We start from the raw sequence: 19,671 nt of genomic DNA, 5'->3' as shown, positions 1-19,671 counted from the left end.
CCGCCAGCAATAGTTCCGACGTTTCAGGAAACTAGTTTCGACTTTTTCAGCGCGAGAAGGTTGAGATAAGTCAAGTCAGCGAGAACGAAATGAAAAATAAGGTATACATACTCTGACGAAATGTCGGATTAAGAGTTATGGAACTGACGTTAACCGCAGCGTCGTTGCGAGCAAGGTACAATGCCTTTCCCAAGAGTAGTTTTTATGGACTTCCTTCCATGCTACTTTTTTTTATTCCGCTTTCTCGCTGTTGGGCAACAAATGCACCAACCGCGCAGAGAGATGGTTGTTTATGGCCGAGTTGGGCAAGCGGTGCTTGCAGCGCTGGTGTTGCAAGTGAGGAGCCGCTATCAACCTAGCGGCACACCTGTCAGCAACTGCTAACCTGGACAGCGTCGGTTCATAACTATCTTCGTGCAATAGTTGGAGTACACTGTGCAATGAGTTGGTGCTGGGTGAGTTGCCCAACGCGACAACAGAAAACAAAAATTAGGGGCGTCGGCGCGCATTTTCTGTACTGGATGGCTTCTATTTTCCGCTATAGGCGAGTGCAGTAATTAAAATGGCAAGCAAGACTGCTTCCTCGTGCAGTGCTTGCAAGGCATTCTTAGAAAAGGGAGCTCATCAGAGTTCTCATGATATATCACTGTATATGCATGACAGTCACCACGGTGATACAGCTCACTATGGCACGGCCGTCAATTGTTTACAAGCTTTATTTTTGCAACAAGGAGACATAAGTCCCAAGAAACACTGTAGAAAGGCCTTGTATAGGTGGATAAAGAGCAATGTAAGGTAGATTCAGGTTACTTCGAATGCCGTGGATTCGAACAGGCAATGTGTACGACGCGAAGCCTCACAAACATCAGTGCTAAACAACATATCAAGTTGGGTGATATATGATTTTGTCGTCTCAGTGCGAATGCTTTCAGCTCGAATACGTAGTCTTCTCACAGATGACGACCTGTTTAAACTGAACCTAAAAATAAGTTTAAGAACAGAAGTGCGAACAGTGCAGCTCATATTGTAAACTGTATATGCGTTCCGGGTTTAAAGAGGGCATATTGAAGTATGAAAGGCAACACGCTACCTAGCTGTGTAGACTTCATGTGAAAGAACACTAGGCGTGCGCAAGGGACACAGCAGACAGTGTCTCAACGCCTTGTCTGCCTTTGTGTCCAACACAAAGAGAGAGAGAGAGAGAAACAGAAAGACGGAAGGGCAGGGAGGGTAACCAGCTGGTGACCAGTAGGCTACCCTACACGTGGGGGGAGGGGGAACAAAGGGAAAAAAGGGAAAGAGCTCACTAATATATACAGCTCAAACAATGTTGTCATACTGACTTCATTTTCCTGTTACCCCCTTTTTCCTTCACCTTTATATCCCCTCATCCCTTCCCCCAGTGCAGGGTAATAATAATAATAATTGGTTTGGGGGGAAAGGAAATGGCGCAGTATCTGTCTCATATATCGTTGGACACCTGAACCGCGCCGTAAGGGAAGGGATAAAGGAGGGAGTGAAAGAAGAAAGGACGAAAGAGGTGTCGTAGTGGAGGGCTCCGGAATAATTTCGACCACCTGGGGATCTTTAACGTGCGCTGACATCGCACAGCACACGGGCGCCTTAGCGTTTTTCCTCCATAAAAACGCAGCCGCCGGGGTCGGGTTCGAACCCGGGAACTCTGGATCAGTAGTCGAGCGCCCTAACCACTGAGCCACCGCGGCGGGTAACAAACCGGTTCGTTCTTCCGGTTATCCTCCCTTTCTTTTTCTCCTCTTCATCCTCCTCCCCCTTGTCATGTGGGGAAGGTATGTGTTCTTTCCTTAAACTCTTTGTAACACGCGCGTGACTCATTTTTTGTCGCAACGTTACAGTGAGAATGAGGATCTCATTGCACAATAACCCCCTGTTTCTGCTACAATACCGCTAATGGAAAAAGGTGAATCTAAATCAGACCCTCTCTGCGCATGTCACCCTGTTCGACTAGTAGTATCCCATTGCCAAGCATTGCCACGCTTCTATCTACATGCATCGCGATGAGTGACGGTCGCGGCTGGCACGCGCGTGCAGAAGGCGAACGTGACCATTGTGGACCACCACTCGGCGTCGGACCAGTTCATGAAGCACATGGAGAATGAGAACCGGCTGCGTGGAGGCTGCCCCGGAGACTGGGTGTGGATCGTGCCCCCTCTCAGCGGAAGCCTCACGCCCGTGTTTCACCAGGAGATGCTCTACTACCACCTCAAGCCGAACTACGAGTACCAGGTAGGGCATCCGGACTCGGGCATCACTCGGAGGTCATCGTAGTGCTGGTCGCGGTAGAAGCGGACGGGGCGTGCATTTCGTGCAACAGAGAAATGACTGTGTGCTGGAGTGAAAAAAAATGAATATCTAAGGGAGAAATACGCAGCATGGCTTATTCGCAATAGTATACGGTGGCCACAGTAGGCGCAGGACCAGGCTGAGCAGAAATCACTTTTGAGCCACCGTAGACTCCGCCTCATAATGGTGAAGTTAATTATGATGATACACATTTACAGCTAGCATTCGACTCATTACTGCTTGCTGTGCAGCGACACATTGCTTATTTTTTTTTCTTTTGCCGCTGTGGCATGACCCGTGCTTTGTTCCAGACGCTAGCAACGTACAGTCACAAATGTGTTTCAAGTGGCACTATGAGTAAAATCCTTTCCTGTACTTGGTCACAGTAGTGCCAGCGAAGAATTCAGGTGAAATCATCGCGAAGGACATGCATATGTTTTGCAGTGCTACGATTATCGCAGTCGCTGCAGCTAAACCACAGGTGATGATGCCGCGCTTGGGCATGGCCCTCAGTCGTGCCACTTCAAAAGAATAAAGCAAGTTTGCTATGATTTAAGGGCGCAAATCGAGCTGGATTGCAATGAAACAAAACCTTTATTGTTATTTTACATTGGAGAGCAAGAAGAACTTTCGATAACTGCAAGAATTTCTGTACGCGCCCACAAATCCAAAAAATACGCTGGTCTGCTTCATAATTATCTGAAGTTGTAATTTTTTTATTTATTATCGAGCAATGCACACAGTGTTCTGCTTTCCATCTTAATTGATGCTTCTATTCTAGACTGAGAAGCAGGCTGCAAATAAGCAACTTTCCAGCCTGTATGAACTCTTTTTCTCGCTTCTGGCCTCGACGTTTTTCATGATTCCGTGGAACGTGTTATTAGCTTGTGTATAAATTATAGGTGGCGACCGATAGGCGCAAAGCGTTATGCTCGCGCGGTGCGAACTTATTTTTGTAAATCCACTCATTATGCTGTCCTACAGCTCCAGGTCAGCAGGATTTTTTTAAAGAGGCTTGTCTTTATTCTAGCCACCACAACGGCCCGAAAATGCAAACTCCGCCCCCCCCCTCCAAGAAAAAAAAACAATAGGCAGAGAAAGAAACCTGGAGGAGGGCGACAGAAGGAGAGGGCTGTGTGGTCTCGTGCGGGCAAGAATCTTCAAGAGTTTGTTTAATGACCACACTTGCTTTAACGTTGAAGTTCCGCGATGTACGTTCAAAAATGAACAAAAGGTTTCCGACCAGAAGCACGAAACTTGCAGAATCTTTGCCGGGAAGATTAATTGTTTGAAGCGTCGTGGAAGAGCTTTATGAGCGCGGCTATTGTTTACCTGAATTCAAGAAGCAGTTGTGTACAGTCTTGCATATGCACGTGTGCGTGTTTGTCTATACAACAAGCAAATTTGCTTCTTTGAGCGAGAAACAGACTACGGTATAAATATAATTTGAAATATGGCCAATCAGCTTGTTCCCTATAAGAAAGACTGGCACAACTTCCACGCTTACATTCACAGCGCAAAGAAGAACAACGGACACGAGGGGAGACACCACAAAGCGCCGACTTCAACAACATTTATTGCTGCGTGCAGCGAATACATATAGAGTACAGCGAGCATGCGCAGCAACGAAAAGGAAATTCATGCTTAGACTCGTAGCAGTGCCAAACCGCAAAGGAAACACATCATCACAGGTACAATGACCTGGCCTTGCACGAGGCTAACTTCCACATGTTTATTTTTTTACCTCTTTGCGGAGGAGCTGGATACTTACAACTGTCGTTGTCAGCTCATGATTTCAAGGGTGCTAAACAATCGCACAAGAGCACTACGTAGCCGACTATCGACGTTGGAAACATAAGAAAAAACGTAAGTTTTCTTCGAACACTTCGGAGACGGGGATGTATATGTGTTACAGAAGTAAAAACACGCTAAGGGAGACGTAGAAGTACAAGCCCTGCTCTCCGTCAATAGGCAAAGGCAAGCTAACATTTCCAGCCACAAGTCGCCTATTCAGGAAAACGTCTTCCGTCTTTCCGACCAAAACCAGCCCAGAAATAGAAATAGGCAGTTATTTTGATACCCGCACCAAGGCAAGCAAACAAGCAGGGTGAGCATGTTGACAACGGAGCCTTCAGTAAAGGCCAACGCAGCACGTGCGTAGGCAGACAACGACCGCCCGGGCGAGCGGCTTGTCCGAAGAGAACGTGTTTTCACAACATCCTTGTCCCCCTCCCCAAGAAAGAGCGTCGAAGAGAACACTCGGCATCCAAGCGGTTCAAGCAACCTGCAAGCGGGGTTGCGCTCGTTGCATACCGACTTCCTCAGAAACACGGCCGATTCCGCGCCGCGCATTCACGCCTGCGTGGTAATGAGGAAACTTCTTGAATGGCCAAGAAGGCGGGAAAGAGAGAGAGGATGAAAGCGGCTTTCGGGAATGACGTGAGAGGATTTGTGGGGAAATATGAGTGCGAGCTGCCTTCTTTTCGGGAGCCGCGTCCTTTCTCCCACGCTGGCGGCCACGAAATGCTCGCGAGGCTTTCGCGCTCCCATTTGCATGCCGTAATTTGATTTGCTCCGCGACGCGTCGCCCTGTTTGCGCCCCGCGACGCGCTTGACAGGCCACAGCGACCACCCGCCGCGCGGCTGTTTCGGTAATGATACGTGTGAGGGGGCGGCCGCCGGGATGGTTGTGATTGAGGTCGAGGGAACGCCACCGACGACAACGTCCACTGCCCGTTTGGCGACAGCGCATTCCTGTTGGTTTGGTAATGAAGCACACACGCAGAGGACCGAGCCGTATCTCAATTTGCGTCGTATCTCGCCTGCTTTAAAGCGTCTACTCTCAGGTATAACCTCTGATCTCTATAGCCTATCGAATTACGGCATGCATGACGACTTTGGTAGGGAAACCTATCAAAGGCGGCAGGCGTTCTTCAGAGAAGATGCGAACGATATTTGGAAAGCGTCCGAGGATTATGCCGGATAATTTTGAGGCACTAATCAGTCGATAATGACTGGTCTGCGTTCGAGGAGATTAATTAAGTGCACAGTTAGCTTCATCGGCTTATCCGCGGTGAGCGTGAAATCGCGGCCATCCCAGGTGCAGAAAGAATTACTGAGGTCTTGCCGTGACCCCAGGCATGGTTCTCTGCTTGTGTGAAATTGTAGGGGTCCTATCGTAAAACAGACACGGTTAGAAGCGGGTCGAAAAAAGGATTTTTATGACCGAATATATTCTGTGGCCTGATCACTTTTTGGCTCAGCAATTAAGTTTTCCTGTTCATAGCGGATATCGGAACGATGTGCTTTGCAGAAAAAATGTATCTCTTGGCCCAAAGCTTTCTTCCTTGTCAGTAAAACGTGGTGGACAATAAATAATATAAAATTGAGACATCTGCACTGCCTACTTAGGTTGCACGCCATTATGACACGTCCCTATTTCATCTATTGCCGTCAGTCTTTGGAATCTCATACCTCAATACCGTTGTACATTTGCATTACAAACACTCGACCATCTTATGATGTTATGATGTCATTTGTTTCTGAACTTGTTTGTGACAGAGTTCCTAATGTCTATGTATGTTTCGCCCATCAGACAACACTTGAAAAATTGAGTACAATAGATGTCGCTAACGTTTATGCGATGTCGCGCGTTGTCAACGGAATACGCTGATGAGAACAAAACAATAAATTAATCTGAATTTCACTCTAGTCGCCATCTCTTTATATGAATCTGCGATGACGCGTGTGGCGAGAACCTGATCAAAAGGCGCGTGGTTTGATAGTATATATATATATATATATATATATATATATATATATATATATATATATATATATATATATATATATATATATATATATATATATATATATATATATATATGAAGGGAGCCAACAGTCGCCGAAACCAAGGTGCATAGGGGAACGTTAATTTTTTTTTTTAATGTGTTATGCTTATCAGTAGGATAATAATTCTTAGATGAATAAATTGCTTAAAGAAAGTTACTTATAACGCAGCAGAAAAAACAACCATGCCGCCGGTGGGATCCGAACCCACGACCTCCGAATATCGCGTCCGGTGCTCTTACCAACTGAGCTACGGCGACGGCTGTCCAATCTGCTGCTCTCGTGGGTATTTATGTTTACTGGGTGTAAGCGAGCCTTGAGAGTGTTCACCAGCGCCACCCTCGACCATAGCGGCGGACGTAGCACGTCCTGTAATACCGCGAGCGTGACGTAGAACGTCATCTAACGGCGAGGGCGGAAACTGTGCGAGAGCCCTCTTATGCTACCTTTGGCATTAAGACTGCCAGAACCGAGACCCTCGAGATGACGTTCTACGTCACGCTCGCGGTATTACAGGACGTGCTACGTCCGCCGCTATGGTCGAGGGTGGCGCTGGTGAACACTCTCAAGGCTCGCTTACACCCAGTAAACATAAATACCCACGAGAGCAGCAGATTGGACAGCCGTCGCCGTAGCTCAGTTGGTAAGAGCACCGGACGCGATATTCGGAGGTCGTGGGTTCGGATCCCACCGGCGGCATGGTTGTTTTTTCTGCTGCGTTATAAGTAACTTTCTTTAAGCAATTTATTCATCTAAGAATTATTATCCTACTGATAAGCATAACACATTAAAAAAAAAAATTAACGTTCCCCTATGCACCTTGGTTTCGGCGACTGTTGGCTCCCTTCATAAATTTGTCAAACGGGCCCCTCATTTCCTTTAACTTGTCTGCTGATATATATATATATATATATATATATATATATATATATATATATATATATATATATATATATATATATATATATATATATATATACGTAGACAGCGACAGCGCTAGTGGCGAGTGGAGGCAGTTGGCAGTCCAAAGGCGTTCTATTGTGTGCGTTCTATTCAAAAAAGACTTAATTTCAATTAAAATTTAGCCTGTACAAGCTATGAAAGGTCAAGAAATTCAGTTACAGGCATTGCCACCACCGGCTATTTTCGTACACAAAACTGCGGTGCCTCCAGAAAGTTTTTCACACGGATACTTGAGGTTAGCCAAAACCGCTATTCACTTCTAAGCGATTATCGCACTGCGGAGGCATTTTCTATCTTAACGTCATGACTTTGAATTGAGCGGCAGAAAAAAAAAATTAATCCAACTTCCATGCCAATAAATGCATCTTTTACCGCCGGACAAGCATTGACATAGTCAGAAGGGGTCAAAGAATCAATTTTTACCTAGATCAAAAGTTGGATGAAGTTGCCTTCAGCGTCCCTTTAAGCTTGCATTCGCGGTCGCTGTTTCCTATCAGGCCTGACCTTTGCATATCTTCCCAGATCGAATGCGAAATTGGTACTCCCTTGCCTATAACATTGTTAATCGTTGTCAGTGGGCACCGCAAACACCACGAGAAGCTTTGTGCAGTGAGCAGCGCTTTCCTGGCGCCAACTGTGCTCCCAGTCCCAGAATTTATTGGCCTTCAATGGTAAAGCTGCAGATGCCGCGTTCCGGTCATGAGCACGAACGTATGCTCTTTATCAATGGCTGTATTCCTCCTACGCGGTGGAAGCCCTTGCGTGACAGTCTGTCGTCAGTGAAGGAATCAACTTTATTATGTGAAGTCATAGCTGTTGCGGTAATTCTTCCGAGCCCCTCCAGATACCGTTGACAAGAGCCGACGCAGCAAGACATCTGCGAATGTTTGGCCGAATAGAGCTTTTAGCGTCATGGTCTTCTACTGGCAACTCCACATGCCGTCTGCACCGCCTAGACCCCTTACTTCAACTCAGTCCTCCGTCCGGCCTCTCCCGCTGCGATGCTACGCTGTTGTGTCGCCTGTGGCTGGGAGTTGCGTTCACAAATGCCTACTCCCACTCGATTGCAATGGCGGACTCTCCTGCGTGTGAGATGTGTGGGTGCGCCGAAACTATAGAACACCTTCTTTGTAACTGTCATCGGTTTCAGCGTGAGCGTTCACTCCTGGCTGCAACACTCCGCCGTTTAGATCATCCGCCCCTTACTGAAGCCAAGATTCTGGGTCCTTGGAGTAAGCCTTCATCGCAGACGATAGCTTTGAAGGCACTTTTCGAGTTCTTGAAGGACTCAGGACTGAGTTCAAAATTGTGAACAGTCAGTGTGTGCCCTGTGTACCCTGAAAGTAACGGCCAACGGACATGTGGAGAAGTGTTCATCTCCTTTTGCTCTTTCCCCTTCCTATCTCTCCCTCCGTTCCCTTTCCCACGTGTAGGGTAGCATACCGGGCGCTGCCTAGTTAACCTCCCTGCCTTTTCGTCTTTCTCTCTCTCTCTCTTCCGAGCCCAGTCTTGGGAATGGGTTGAGATATGAAACAAAATGGTTTGGTTTGGTTTGGTTTATGGTGTTTAACGTCCCAAAGCGACTCATTCTATGAGGAACGCCGTAGTGAACGGCTCCGTATAGTTTCGACCACCTTGGGTTCTTTAATATGCACTGACATAGCACAGTAAAGGGGCCTCTAGAATTTCGTCTCCATCGAAATTCGACCTCCGCGGCCGGGATCGAACCCGCGTCTTTCGGGTCAGCAGCCGAGCGCCGTTACCACTGAGCCACCGTGGCGGCATATGAAACAAAATGGTCAACCGAGACTTGGAGAACAGTAGCCCCTTTGAAAATCATAAACCGGGTTAACGTGCACTGTCGGCCATATTCAATACCGTTGGGCGACATTGGCTTTAAAACAAGCAATCAAGACATTAATTTACCAATTTTTTAATTAACCGACCGTAATGATTCTTTCTTTGTTAATAATAATATAATGTCTAAGCCTAAGGAATATATAGTGGAGACGAGGCACTTGTATCAATAAAGTCAAACTTTTATCTGTCTCACAGCGTTCACCCTTTGAAAGCAGTGTCTATAATTCTGCAAAAAAGGATAGTTGTCGTACGGTACCTACGAATTACATTTTTCTCAGTTTTTGAGAAGGTTTTCTCTTAATTTCTGCGCAACCTGAAACGTATCAAGCGTGGCACAATTCTTTCCGAATTAAGCCTGATTTCTGAATAACGGCAGGATTAAAATATCGTGTCAAGCTGACGTTCATGTTAAATTACTCATGTTACGTTTATTTGTTGTGCGAGCATTAAGCTGCCGTAAACACTCAGTTGTTTTCTTGAAGCTTCGAACATCGCAGTCTTCATTATGATAGGCTAATGTCGTGCGGAAACCGTGGCCCAAACCTAACTGCCATCAGTGCGGTGCTGCCCCGAACACTGACCAAATAGATTGGAGGAAGGGCGGTGCAGTATCGGAGCATCTGTTTCACCCTCTGGGAACCGACAGCTACGCAACAGGCTCGAACGGTCATTGTCCCAAGCCATCCTCATTCGTAGCCTACATACAGTGGGGCCCATCTGCAGAAGCTACCCTTGACGTAGGACAGAGCCCGTTTGAATCGTTGCGGGTATTGGTCTGGGTTGCGGGAAACGGCAATACTCGGGATTTTTCTCTTTTTTCACGCAATAATGACATTGCACATATGGTGAATCATCTGTAGTTTGTACAGAAATACTGTCTAACTAAAAGATGAGCACAGCACACTGCCTATTCGTTTGGCTCCAAGTTCGATCTATTCACCATTACAAGCAGCGAAAAAACACTTCCCCCGAACTTTTCGCGAGGCAATGTCCAACATTAAAGCTTCCTTTTTGACATCAGCACTGTTAAGAAACTTCGAGCATGCGCAATAATGGGCAAGAACACCGCGAGCTGCTCTGCGTTCAGGGCACAGGAGCTCTTCCGCTGCCGCCTGTTTTGTCAAGATCACGTGGTTTGATAAAGATTCGTGCAGAAAGTTTTCGGAGACAATTTGAAGTCAGTGCCGACAAACGCTTACGTCTGCGCGTCCTCCCTGCGGAAGCCCACCTTCAGGCACCTCGTTGTTATCAATGATGAAAACCTGTTCCCTTAGCGGTGTCCGTAATACGGTTGAATACACAGGTCGGCGGAGAGAAACGTGTTTACATGGTTCGTTGTGGCTAACGTATTAACGCAACCAGCAAGTTCACCTCGATTACGGCTGTTAAGGAGTGGGAACAAAAGAACGCAAAATACAACTTGTATGCCCTTTCTCAGACTAGAGCCGTGCACTTCCGCACAAAGCCAGCCAATTTTTTCGATCCCTTATTGGCGCACTGTAACGAAATCATGGCGGTGCATCTCGTTCTTGCGCATGTATTTGGTTTATCTCGCTGTTCTACTTCCCTTCGTGTCTTTTGTATCGCATGTTAGTCTGTCATTAGGCGGCAGACATATTACCCTGTCTTGGGCAAGCTTCGGTTAATAAGATGAAAAAGAAGATGTGTTGAGCGTCGTGATCGCGGTATCAAATACTTACCACTCTCACTGATTTATGTGAATGCAAATTACCAACACGCCCTTGTGATGTGCGTCGTCAGTGCACATTAAGTAACCCACTAATTAGTCTGGAGCCCTCCACTACGGTATATCTCCTAAGCCCAGGTGCGGCTTAGCAAAATTTAACTCCACGAACCATTATGTAACGCACCGTACCATACCATAGTATACCATACCATAAAATGCTGTACCGTACCGTACAGTACCATACCATACCAGTTTCTTCTTACATTCATTCCTACTATGCCCAAAAATTCTGCACAAAAACATTTTTGAGCGGGAAACAGTTTATAAACGCAATTTTGTCATATAATGTAATATTTCAGCATAACAATCAAAATATGCACCGACCATCGATGGCAGTCTTGAATTTTTATTTCCTATAAGTGTTTTTGCTATCCTCAAAAACGTTCCCCAATGGTTTTCTATGACAGTTTTAACTGCTCTATGCGACCGATGAAAACGCGTTAAAAGAAAGATTACTTACACATCAGAAGAATAGACTGTTATCTTGAATATTTCCATACGAGTATATTACAATTTTTCAATATTAAAAAATTTTGTCCGAGAATGTTGGACATGTTTCTACTTGTGTATTTCGCAGACGCCTGCCTGGAAGACACACGTATGGCAGAAGAAGGCGGACGACCAGCGACGGCATTCCAGGAAGTTCCGCTTCAAGGACATTGCCAGGCAAGAAAAAAAAATTACGCCTGTCTTAACGAGTGCCTAGTTTGGATTTTACGAGGCCTTCGAATAAACTTGCGCTGGCACTAATGACTGCGATGGAAACAACGTTTTTTAAACCTTGTTACCCCTGCGAATTTGTTGCTCTAAAGAATTCCTTCGATTCCGTTTCCTAAACCTTCTACGGGGGCCTCTCTATAACACGATTGGTTCCTAATGAGGAGTCTGTTGGAACACCGCTGAAATGCAGTTTTCAGTGATAGTTTAGAAAGAGGCACAGCTAGAGCCACGGATCATTCATTGCAACGGGAATGGTGTACATTTTATTTTCCAAGGCAACACTGGCGTTGTGGAGGCCTCAGGCTTAAACCTTGTTCGAAATGAAGCCGCCGCGGCTTGAATCGAATCAGTGAACTCGTACTCTGCAGCTGAAAGCTATATAGCCATAGCCAGTGTCTATCATTGGGCCTGAGGAGAGGACTTGTGTGGTTTCACATTTACGTAAACGGCAGACTTTCGAAACCTGCAGGGTTTCCCCGCAAGCATATCTAAGCCTTCTGTATATGGTATCGCTTGAGATGTGATTCGCTTCGGCATGCACAGCGTTCTCGCACTGCTGAGAACATCGCGCGAAACTGTAGGCAAAGCGGGAGGTGACGAAATGAATGAAGCTTAGAGCAAAGTTGGGAACTTTGTCCAAAAGCTTGGCGTGCGGGTTTTGTGTTGCACAGAAACTGGATCCCGAAGTTATATGACAGACGCGCATTTTTCTCGTAACTCCTTTTCACTGCCTCTTTTAGCCAGGCCAGGACCTTCGCGGAGCCAAAGAAATCAATTTTGGTAGAGCTTGCGTCACCCTAAATAAGAATGTGACAGCCTAATTCCAGTGACGTGTATGACTTTATCTTCTGATGAGGTGCTTCCGCTTTGTTGTTTCATCGTAACTTTGTCACCGCACTCAATTCTCCTCTGACTGACATCTGCTCGCTGTTTTAAGTTCACTTTTGCCGCTCTTAATTTTTTAATTCCTTCGAATGCCCCATTATCAAGCGTTGAAATGTTGGTCTCTACGCAAATCAATAAATGGAACTGAAAGCAATAAATCGAAGCCAGCCCTACCGGGGCCCATATAGTATGATGGCAGGCTATTCACTCTGGTCTTCTATAGCTGCCCTCAGGGTCGCGTAGCAGAAGATAGCCTGGAGGAAGTGCGTCACTCCTCAAGAGGGGTATTCGTGAACGTGTGCTCACTGTTATGCCATGCATCTCGCACGCTCCGCGCAGCGCCGTGAAGTTCACTTCGGCCATGTACGGCAAAGCCCTGGCCAAGCGTGTCAAGGCCAAGATCCTCTACGCCACCGAGACGGGCAAGTCGGAGACCTACGCCCGCGTACTCTGCGATATCTTCCTGCACGCCTTCAACGCGTCGGTAAGCTGATGTCACCTTATCCCTGCACTGCCCCGCACGTAACTGGCCTAACTCCTGACAAGTAGTGATGTTAAGGTGACCATTACTGAGCATGTGTTCTGTACATGACTGGCAGCCTCTGGCGTGCGACGCCTGTATAAAAGCAGTATATTAGCGTTGAAGGTTGCAGCTGCCTGGATCATAACGAGCCAGATACATATGCTGCTTCCACGTGAAACCTTTCTGAGACAGCACATTTGCGTTGAAGATTTCTGATGCCCTGCGTACAACAAGCGAAGTATGTACATGAGCGTTACAAGCGCGCCTTCGGCCAGCGTCTCCGAAATTTAAGAGAGATTTCGCAAAAATTTTCGTGTAAATTAACGATTGGCCAAAGTTCTTGCGCTAGCCAGTTGTGTATACTGTTGTCTGGAGATGAAAACCCCTGTGAATCCAACAACGTGGCGGTGCCTATTTACGTTTCTTAAAGGGGCACCGCAATGGTTTTAACGGAAACTAAAAAAAATTTCAGAAGGACACCTAATTCTATTACGTGTTGGCAGTGCGATAGCGTTAGCATATGTTAATGCACTTGGCGGAAGTGACGTCAGTTCCGGTCTGATGGCGCCACGTCCGGTCTGGTGGCCTCACATCCCTGCAGCCAACTGGCGAATTTTATGACTGACAATGCATTGAAAGGCGTAATACTGGTAGATATTGAATATTGTCACGGTGTTGGTGACAAGAGAGGACCTGTTAGAAGGCAGGGCTCGGCAGCACGTCCTTCAGTTGGCGAGACGGCGAACTTCAACGTCTTTCAAAACGAGAGCACCACGAGCGTCGTCTTCTTTCCGAGCGCCACGAACGCCACCTGGCATTCCTCCCCTCTTAAAAAAAAAAAAAAAACACGCGCAGAAGAGCGCGCGAACACAAGCACACACACAAGCACACACAAGCACAATTAATCACACAAGAGAGGCACGAAGATTCTGGGTGGGTCACCGTGCCAAATACGGCTTCAGGCGCAAAACATGGACGATCTCTGGACGGGGCTTTCGACGGGTTCTCTGCTGGGAAAGTTCAGCGTCCGGTTCTACCTCGTAATTAACGTCGCTGACGCGCCGCAAGACTTTGTAGGGACCGAAATAGCGGCAAATGAGCTTTTCGGACAAGCCGCGTCGTCGAACAGGTATCCATACCCAAACCTGGTCGCCGGGATGGTAGGAGACTTGTCTGTGCCGGAGGTTGTATCGCCGCGAGTCTTTGTCTTGTTGCTGGGTGATGTGAATACGGGCTAGCTGACGAGCCTGCTCGGCTTCGTGGGTAAACTCCTCAGCGTCAGCAGAAAGATGGTCATCGGTTGCGCAAGGGAGCATTGCGTCGAGCATCGTCTGAACCTCCCTGCCGTAGAGGAGGCGGAACGGTGTGAAACGGGTCGTCTCTTGAACTGCTGTGTTGTAGGCGAATGTCACGTACGGTATGATCGTATCCCAATTCCTGTGTTGTACATCGACGTACATCGCCAGCATGTCCGCCATAGTCTTATTAAGCCGCTCTGTCAGCCCATTTGCCTGCGGGTGGTAAGCAGTAGTTTTCCGGTGGGTCGTCCCGCTTAGCTGAAAAATTTCGGCCATCATCTGGGAAGTAAATGAGGTTCCTCGGTCGGTAATGACGTAGGTCGCGGCGCCGTGCCGAAGTACGATCTGATGCACGAAGAAATCCGCAACCTCGGACGCTGTGCCACGGGGTAAGGCTTTGGCCTCGGCGTATCGAGTGAGGTAGTCTGTGGCAATGATGATGTACCGGTTGCCACCCGAGGACAAAGGGAACGGACCGAGAAGGTCAATGCCGACCTGATCGAATGGGGCGCGTGGTGGTGCAATAGGTTGGAGGAGTCCCGGAGGCTTGGCGGTCGGGGCCTTACGGCGCTGACATTGCCGACAGCTCTGCACATAGCGTTTGACAACAGTGGCGAGTTTGGGCCAGTAGAACAGCTGGCGGATTCTGGAAAGCGTGCGAGAGTATCCTAAATGGCCAGAGGTTGGTTCGTCATGGCACGCAGAAAGTATTTCCTCCTGAAGTGTTGTCGGCACGACGAGGAGATACGCGCGCGAACTGGAACCAGGGTTCTTCTTATAGAGCACGCCTCGTTGCAGGGAAAACGACGACAGGTGTCGAGAAAAACATTTAGGAACGGTGGCTGGCTGGCCTTCCAAATAATCGATGAGGGGTCGTAGCACTGGATCGGCGCGTTGTTGGGTTGAGAAATCAGAAGAATTGATAGCCCCAAGGAAACTGATGTCGTCGTCCGTGTCGGGGGTTGCGAGTTCGACAGGCGCACGAGAGAGGGTGTCGGCGTCTTCATGCTTATGTCCGGACTTATAAACAATGGTGAGGTCAAACTCCTGCAGGCGAAGGCTCCATCGCGCCAGGCGTCCAGACGGGTCACGCAGGTTGGTCAACCAACACAAGGAGTGGTGGTCAGTGACCACTTTGAAAGGGCGTCCATAAAGATAGGGGCGAAATTTCGCAGCAGCCCAAATAATGGCGAGGCATTCTTTTTCTGTCGTCGAATAGTTCATCTCTGCGCGTGACAGAGCGCGGCTCGCATAAGCGATGACTCGTTCAACGCCATCCTGGCGTTGCACGAGAACCGCGCCGAGGCCGATGTTGCTGGCGTCGGTGTGTATCTCAGTGTCACCTCGCTCATCAAAATGGGCAAGAACGGGCGGCGTTTGAAGTCGCAGGCGGAGCTCGGCGAAAGCCATTTCTTGCTCGTGGGACCAAACAAAAGGTGTGGTGTCACGGGTGAGGCGAGTCAGCGGTTCTGCGAGGTCAGCGAAATTTTCGATAAAACGCCGATAGTAACTGCACAGCCCTAGGAAGCGCCGAACAGCTTTCTTGTCACGTGGCAGTGGAAATTCCGCAACCGCGGCCAGCTTGTCGGGGTCGGGCTTCACGCCGGCGGCGCTGACGACATGGCCGAGAAATTTCAGCTCCTGGTAACCGAAGTGGCATTTTTGGGGCTTCAATGTCAGGTTAGCTGAACGAAGGGCTTCGAGGACCGTCCGCAGGCGATCAAGATGTTGACTAAATGAGTCGGCGAAAACCACCACGTCGTCGAGATAGACTAGGCAACACTGCCATTTAAGACCAGAAAGGACAGTGTCCATCATCCGCTGAAATGTGGCAGGCGCAGAACAAAGACCGAAAGGTAGAACTTTAAATTCATAAAGGCCGTCGGGAGTGACAAAGGCCGTCTTCTCACGATCCCGCTCATCGACCTCAATTTGCCAGTAGCCACTTTTTAGGTCGATGGACGAAAAATAACGAGCGCGCCGAAGGCGGTCGAGAGAGTCGTCAATACGTGGCAATGGGTAAACGTCCTTCTTCGTGACTGCATTCAGCTTCCGGTAATCGACGCAGAAACGGAGGGTGCCGTCTTTCTTTTTAACGAGGACGACCGGCGAGGACCATGGGCTGTTGGAAGGCTGAATAACGTCATCTTCGAGCATCTCCTTAACTTGGGACTTAATGACTTCGCGCTCTGTAGACGATACCCGATAGGGGTGTTGACGGATCGGGTGTACGTCATCGTACGTCACGATGTGGTGCTTGGCTATGGTAGTTTGACGCACTTTCGACGAGGAGGCGAAACACTGTCTGAATTCGAGCAATAGTGCACACAGCTGCTCCCGTTGGCTGGTTGACAGCGCGGAGTTGACATCGAGGCTCTCGAGGGGAAAAGGAGGCTGCACTGGTTCTGAGGAGAAGCACTCGGAAACATCGGAGATGCGTTCGATAAAGGCTACGGAAGTGCCGCGAAAAAGATGCCGATGCTCGTGCGAAAAATTGGTAGCAAGTACCTGTGACTGGCCACTGTGAAGATGGATCAGACTGCGGGCCACGCACACGCCTTGCGTCAACAGTAATGACAGGTTGGTTTCGGCGATGGCGTCACCGTCTTGAAATGATTCGCACTCAACCGTAATGAAGGCGCTGGTTCGAGGCGGCAGGGTGACTGTGTCCGTAGAAACTCGAAGTGTCTGGCTTGGTCGCGGCGCGTTGGGGAGGGCGACAGCACTCTCAGTTGAAAACGTGACCTTGTTATCGCGTAGGTCAATAATCGCCCCATATTCACGCAGAAAGTCGACACCTAAGATGAGGTCGCGCGAACAGTTATTCAGAACAAGACAGCAGACGACAAATGTGGACTCCCGGATTTGAACTCGGGCGGTGCACATGCCGAGAGGTGCAATCAAATGACCGCCCGCAGTGCGAACGTGTGTGCCAGCCCATGGCGTGAGAACCTTTTTGAGGACGGCGGCGAGCTGGCTGCTTAAAATCGAATAATCAGCACCAGTATCTAATAACGCTCGAACGTGGCGACCATCCAGCATCACAGGTATGTCTAAGGAAAGCCGCTCACGAGATGCAGGCTCCGGAGAGGATGATCGGGCACAGGCGTCGTTGTCTGCAGGCTGTGCCACCGGTAGTTCGTCGGCGTGGCGTGTGCTTTCTAATGGGGTCAGTGCGTCGGAAGTATCGGAGAATGCGGGCGTCTGAATCGGTGAGGCGCCGTCATGTGTCAGTGTCGATGTGTCGAAGCGAACGGGTACTGCGGACCTCGGAACCGTCGAAGCGTCGTTATGTCGAGGGTGTGTCGCTGTGTCGGAGTGAATGGTGACCGCGGACTTCGGAACCCGCGAGGCGTCGGCATGTCGTGCCCGCGGCGATGGGGGGTCCCCCTCAGAACGACGTCCAGCGAGCCCACCCCCTAAGGTCGCTGGTTGCAGTTTTCCCGCCGTGGGCTGGGCGACCGGCCTTGCGCCGCCCGGGAAAAACTCGCGGTAGAAGGTGAAGGACGACTCCCGGGCGATGGGGATCGAGCCCGCTGGCGACGAGACTGTTGCCAACGTTGGTCTTCAAGAAAATCCGCGACGGCCCTGGGTCGTTCGCCATAGCGGGGTCGAGGAGAATCGGGGGGAAACCCTTCGAGGCCCAGACGGCGGTAGGGGCAGTGCCGATACAGGTGACCTGGTTCCCCGCAGTGAAAGCATAGGGGGCGTCTGTCGGATGTGCGCCACACGTCGGATTTGCGCGCGGATGGTCGGGGAGCTTCCACGTACTGCAGCACGGGTGCAGGCGGCCCCGGCACTTCAGCAGGAGCCGGAACGAAGGACGCCGGTGCTGGAGCAGGTGACTGCAGGGCTTCGGCGTAGGTGAGACGACGGTCAGGCGCGAAAGGAGGAGGGGATGGACGAGCCTCACCGGCAGGTAAGGACGGCCGGAGCACTTGCTGCACCTCCTCGCGGACAAAGGTCGCCATGGAGCTTTGAGCTGTGGTAGGGGCCCCGTACAGCTGCCGGATTTCTTCGTGCACAATCGACCGTATGAGATCGCGTATCCGGGAGGCATCGGTGCCGTGGAACGGTAACTCGCTGGAAACGGAGGCGGCGGATACGGGTCGATCGTACGCGGATGCTCTTTGCTGAAGAACCCTCTCGATCGTGGAAGACTCAGTGAGGAACTCGGCGACAGTCTTCGGAGGGCTGCGGACAAGGCCGGCAAAAAGTTGCTCCTTGACGCCACGCATGAGATGGCGCAGTTTTTTGTCCTCGGGCATTGCAGGGTCCGCGCGTCTGAAAAGGCGCGTCATGTCCTCGACATACGCTGCAACATTTTCATTGGGCAGCTGAACGCGAGATTGCAGAGCGCGTTCTGCCCGTTCGCGACGATCCGAGCTGCCGTATGTGTCTAGGAGCCGACGCCGGAACTCACTCCAAGAGACCAGCTGATCTTCGCGGTTCTCGAACCAAATCCGAGCGCCGTCCTCCAGGCTAAAGTAGACGTTCCGGAGCTGGGCGGCGTCATCCCACTGGTTGAATGCGGCAACGCGCTCGTAGTGCTGCAACCAGTCTTCCACGTCTTCAAAGACGTCGCCGTGGAAGGACTTCGGGATGCGGGGGTTCTGGAGCGTGAAGTAGGGTGTCGACGCCCCAGGCATTGGGATGCTCAAGGCAGGTTGCTCCGTGGACATACCGGATGGAACAGGCTCGGGGGGTAAGCCTCGAATCCGGCGGCGAGTACGGTGAACAGGCGTCGTGACGGGAATTGGACTGGAGCTCCGACTAACGGTTGGGGTACGGGACATGAGATCGATCCGACCTCCACCAGATTTGTCACGGTGTTGGTGACAAGAGAGGACCTGTTAGAAGGCAGGGCTCGGCAGCACGTCCTTCAGTTGGCGAGACGGCGAACTTCAACGTCTTTCAAAACGAGAGCACCACGAGCGTCGTCTTCTTTCCGAGCGCCACGAACGCCACCTGGCAATATCCTATAATCGTGTACGTAGCACCAGAGATATTGACGATACAAAACGACTCTCCACGTTTTCCCTCTCAACTCATAAATCGGACTGAGAGAGAAAAAAAATTAAAATTCCACACTGGCAACACGCTCTACCCACGAAAACGTCACCCAGCTAACTCGGCTCGGTTGTTTACTTATTTTGTTTTGCCACGGTAAGACAATAGAGGAGAGAATGGAAGGGAGACACGCGCCGTAGTCTCCTGGAGGACGTGCGCCTGGCCTTTTTCGCAGCTTGGTCTATGAACACCGCTGCGGCTTTTGGCGACCCTACGATAATCTCTTACTGATGACGTCACATGCTCCTTGCGATTTTGAAAATCGGATTTGGCGCGAAAGGCCGGCGTGGGTGGTCGATGCTGGGCGCAGGAATAAGAGTTTTTAAAAAATAGCTGTAAATTATCGGCTAACTTTTGAGGACTATTTCAAAGCCTGCGCACTGATTAGCGTTTACTCTACATAATTCATGCGTTTTATTTCAAATTTCAAGAGC

At 49.5% G+C, this 19,671-nt stretch overlaps 1 protein-coding gene across 7 annotated transcripts in view; it reads left to right on the top strand.

The window, feature by feature from the left end:
- The window catches only part of Nos (Nitric oxide synthase), a 321,111-nt gene that overhangs the window by 264,743 nt on the left and 36,697 nt on the right, over positions 1-19,671 (top strand). For all 7 annotated transcript variants that reach the window (XM_077654487.1, XM_077654482.1, XM_077654484.1 and 4 more), the window contains exons 10-12: positions 2,071-2,265; positions 11,319-11,407; positions 12,686-12,830. In XM_077654487.1, coding sequence (XP_077510613.1) covers positions 2,071-2,265; positions 11,319-11,407; positions 12,686-12,830 — 429 coding nt within the window. The remainder of the gene's footprint in view (positions 1-2,070; positions 2,266-11,318; positions 11,408-12,685; positions 12,831-19,671) is intronic.

This window comes from Amblyomma americanum, chromosome 2 (genome assembly GCF_052857255.1).
Source record: "Amblyomma americanum isolate KBUSLIRL-KWMA chromosome 2, ASM5285725v1, whole genome shotgun sequence".
NCBI lineage: Eukaryota > Metazoa > Arthropoda > Arachnida > Ixodida > Ixodidae > Amblyomma > Amblyomma americanum.
Note: the sequence above shows the minus strand (reverse complement) of the source record. Positions and strands in the feature narration are given on the sequence as shown.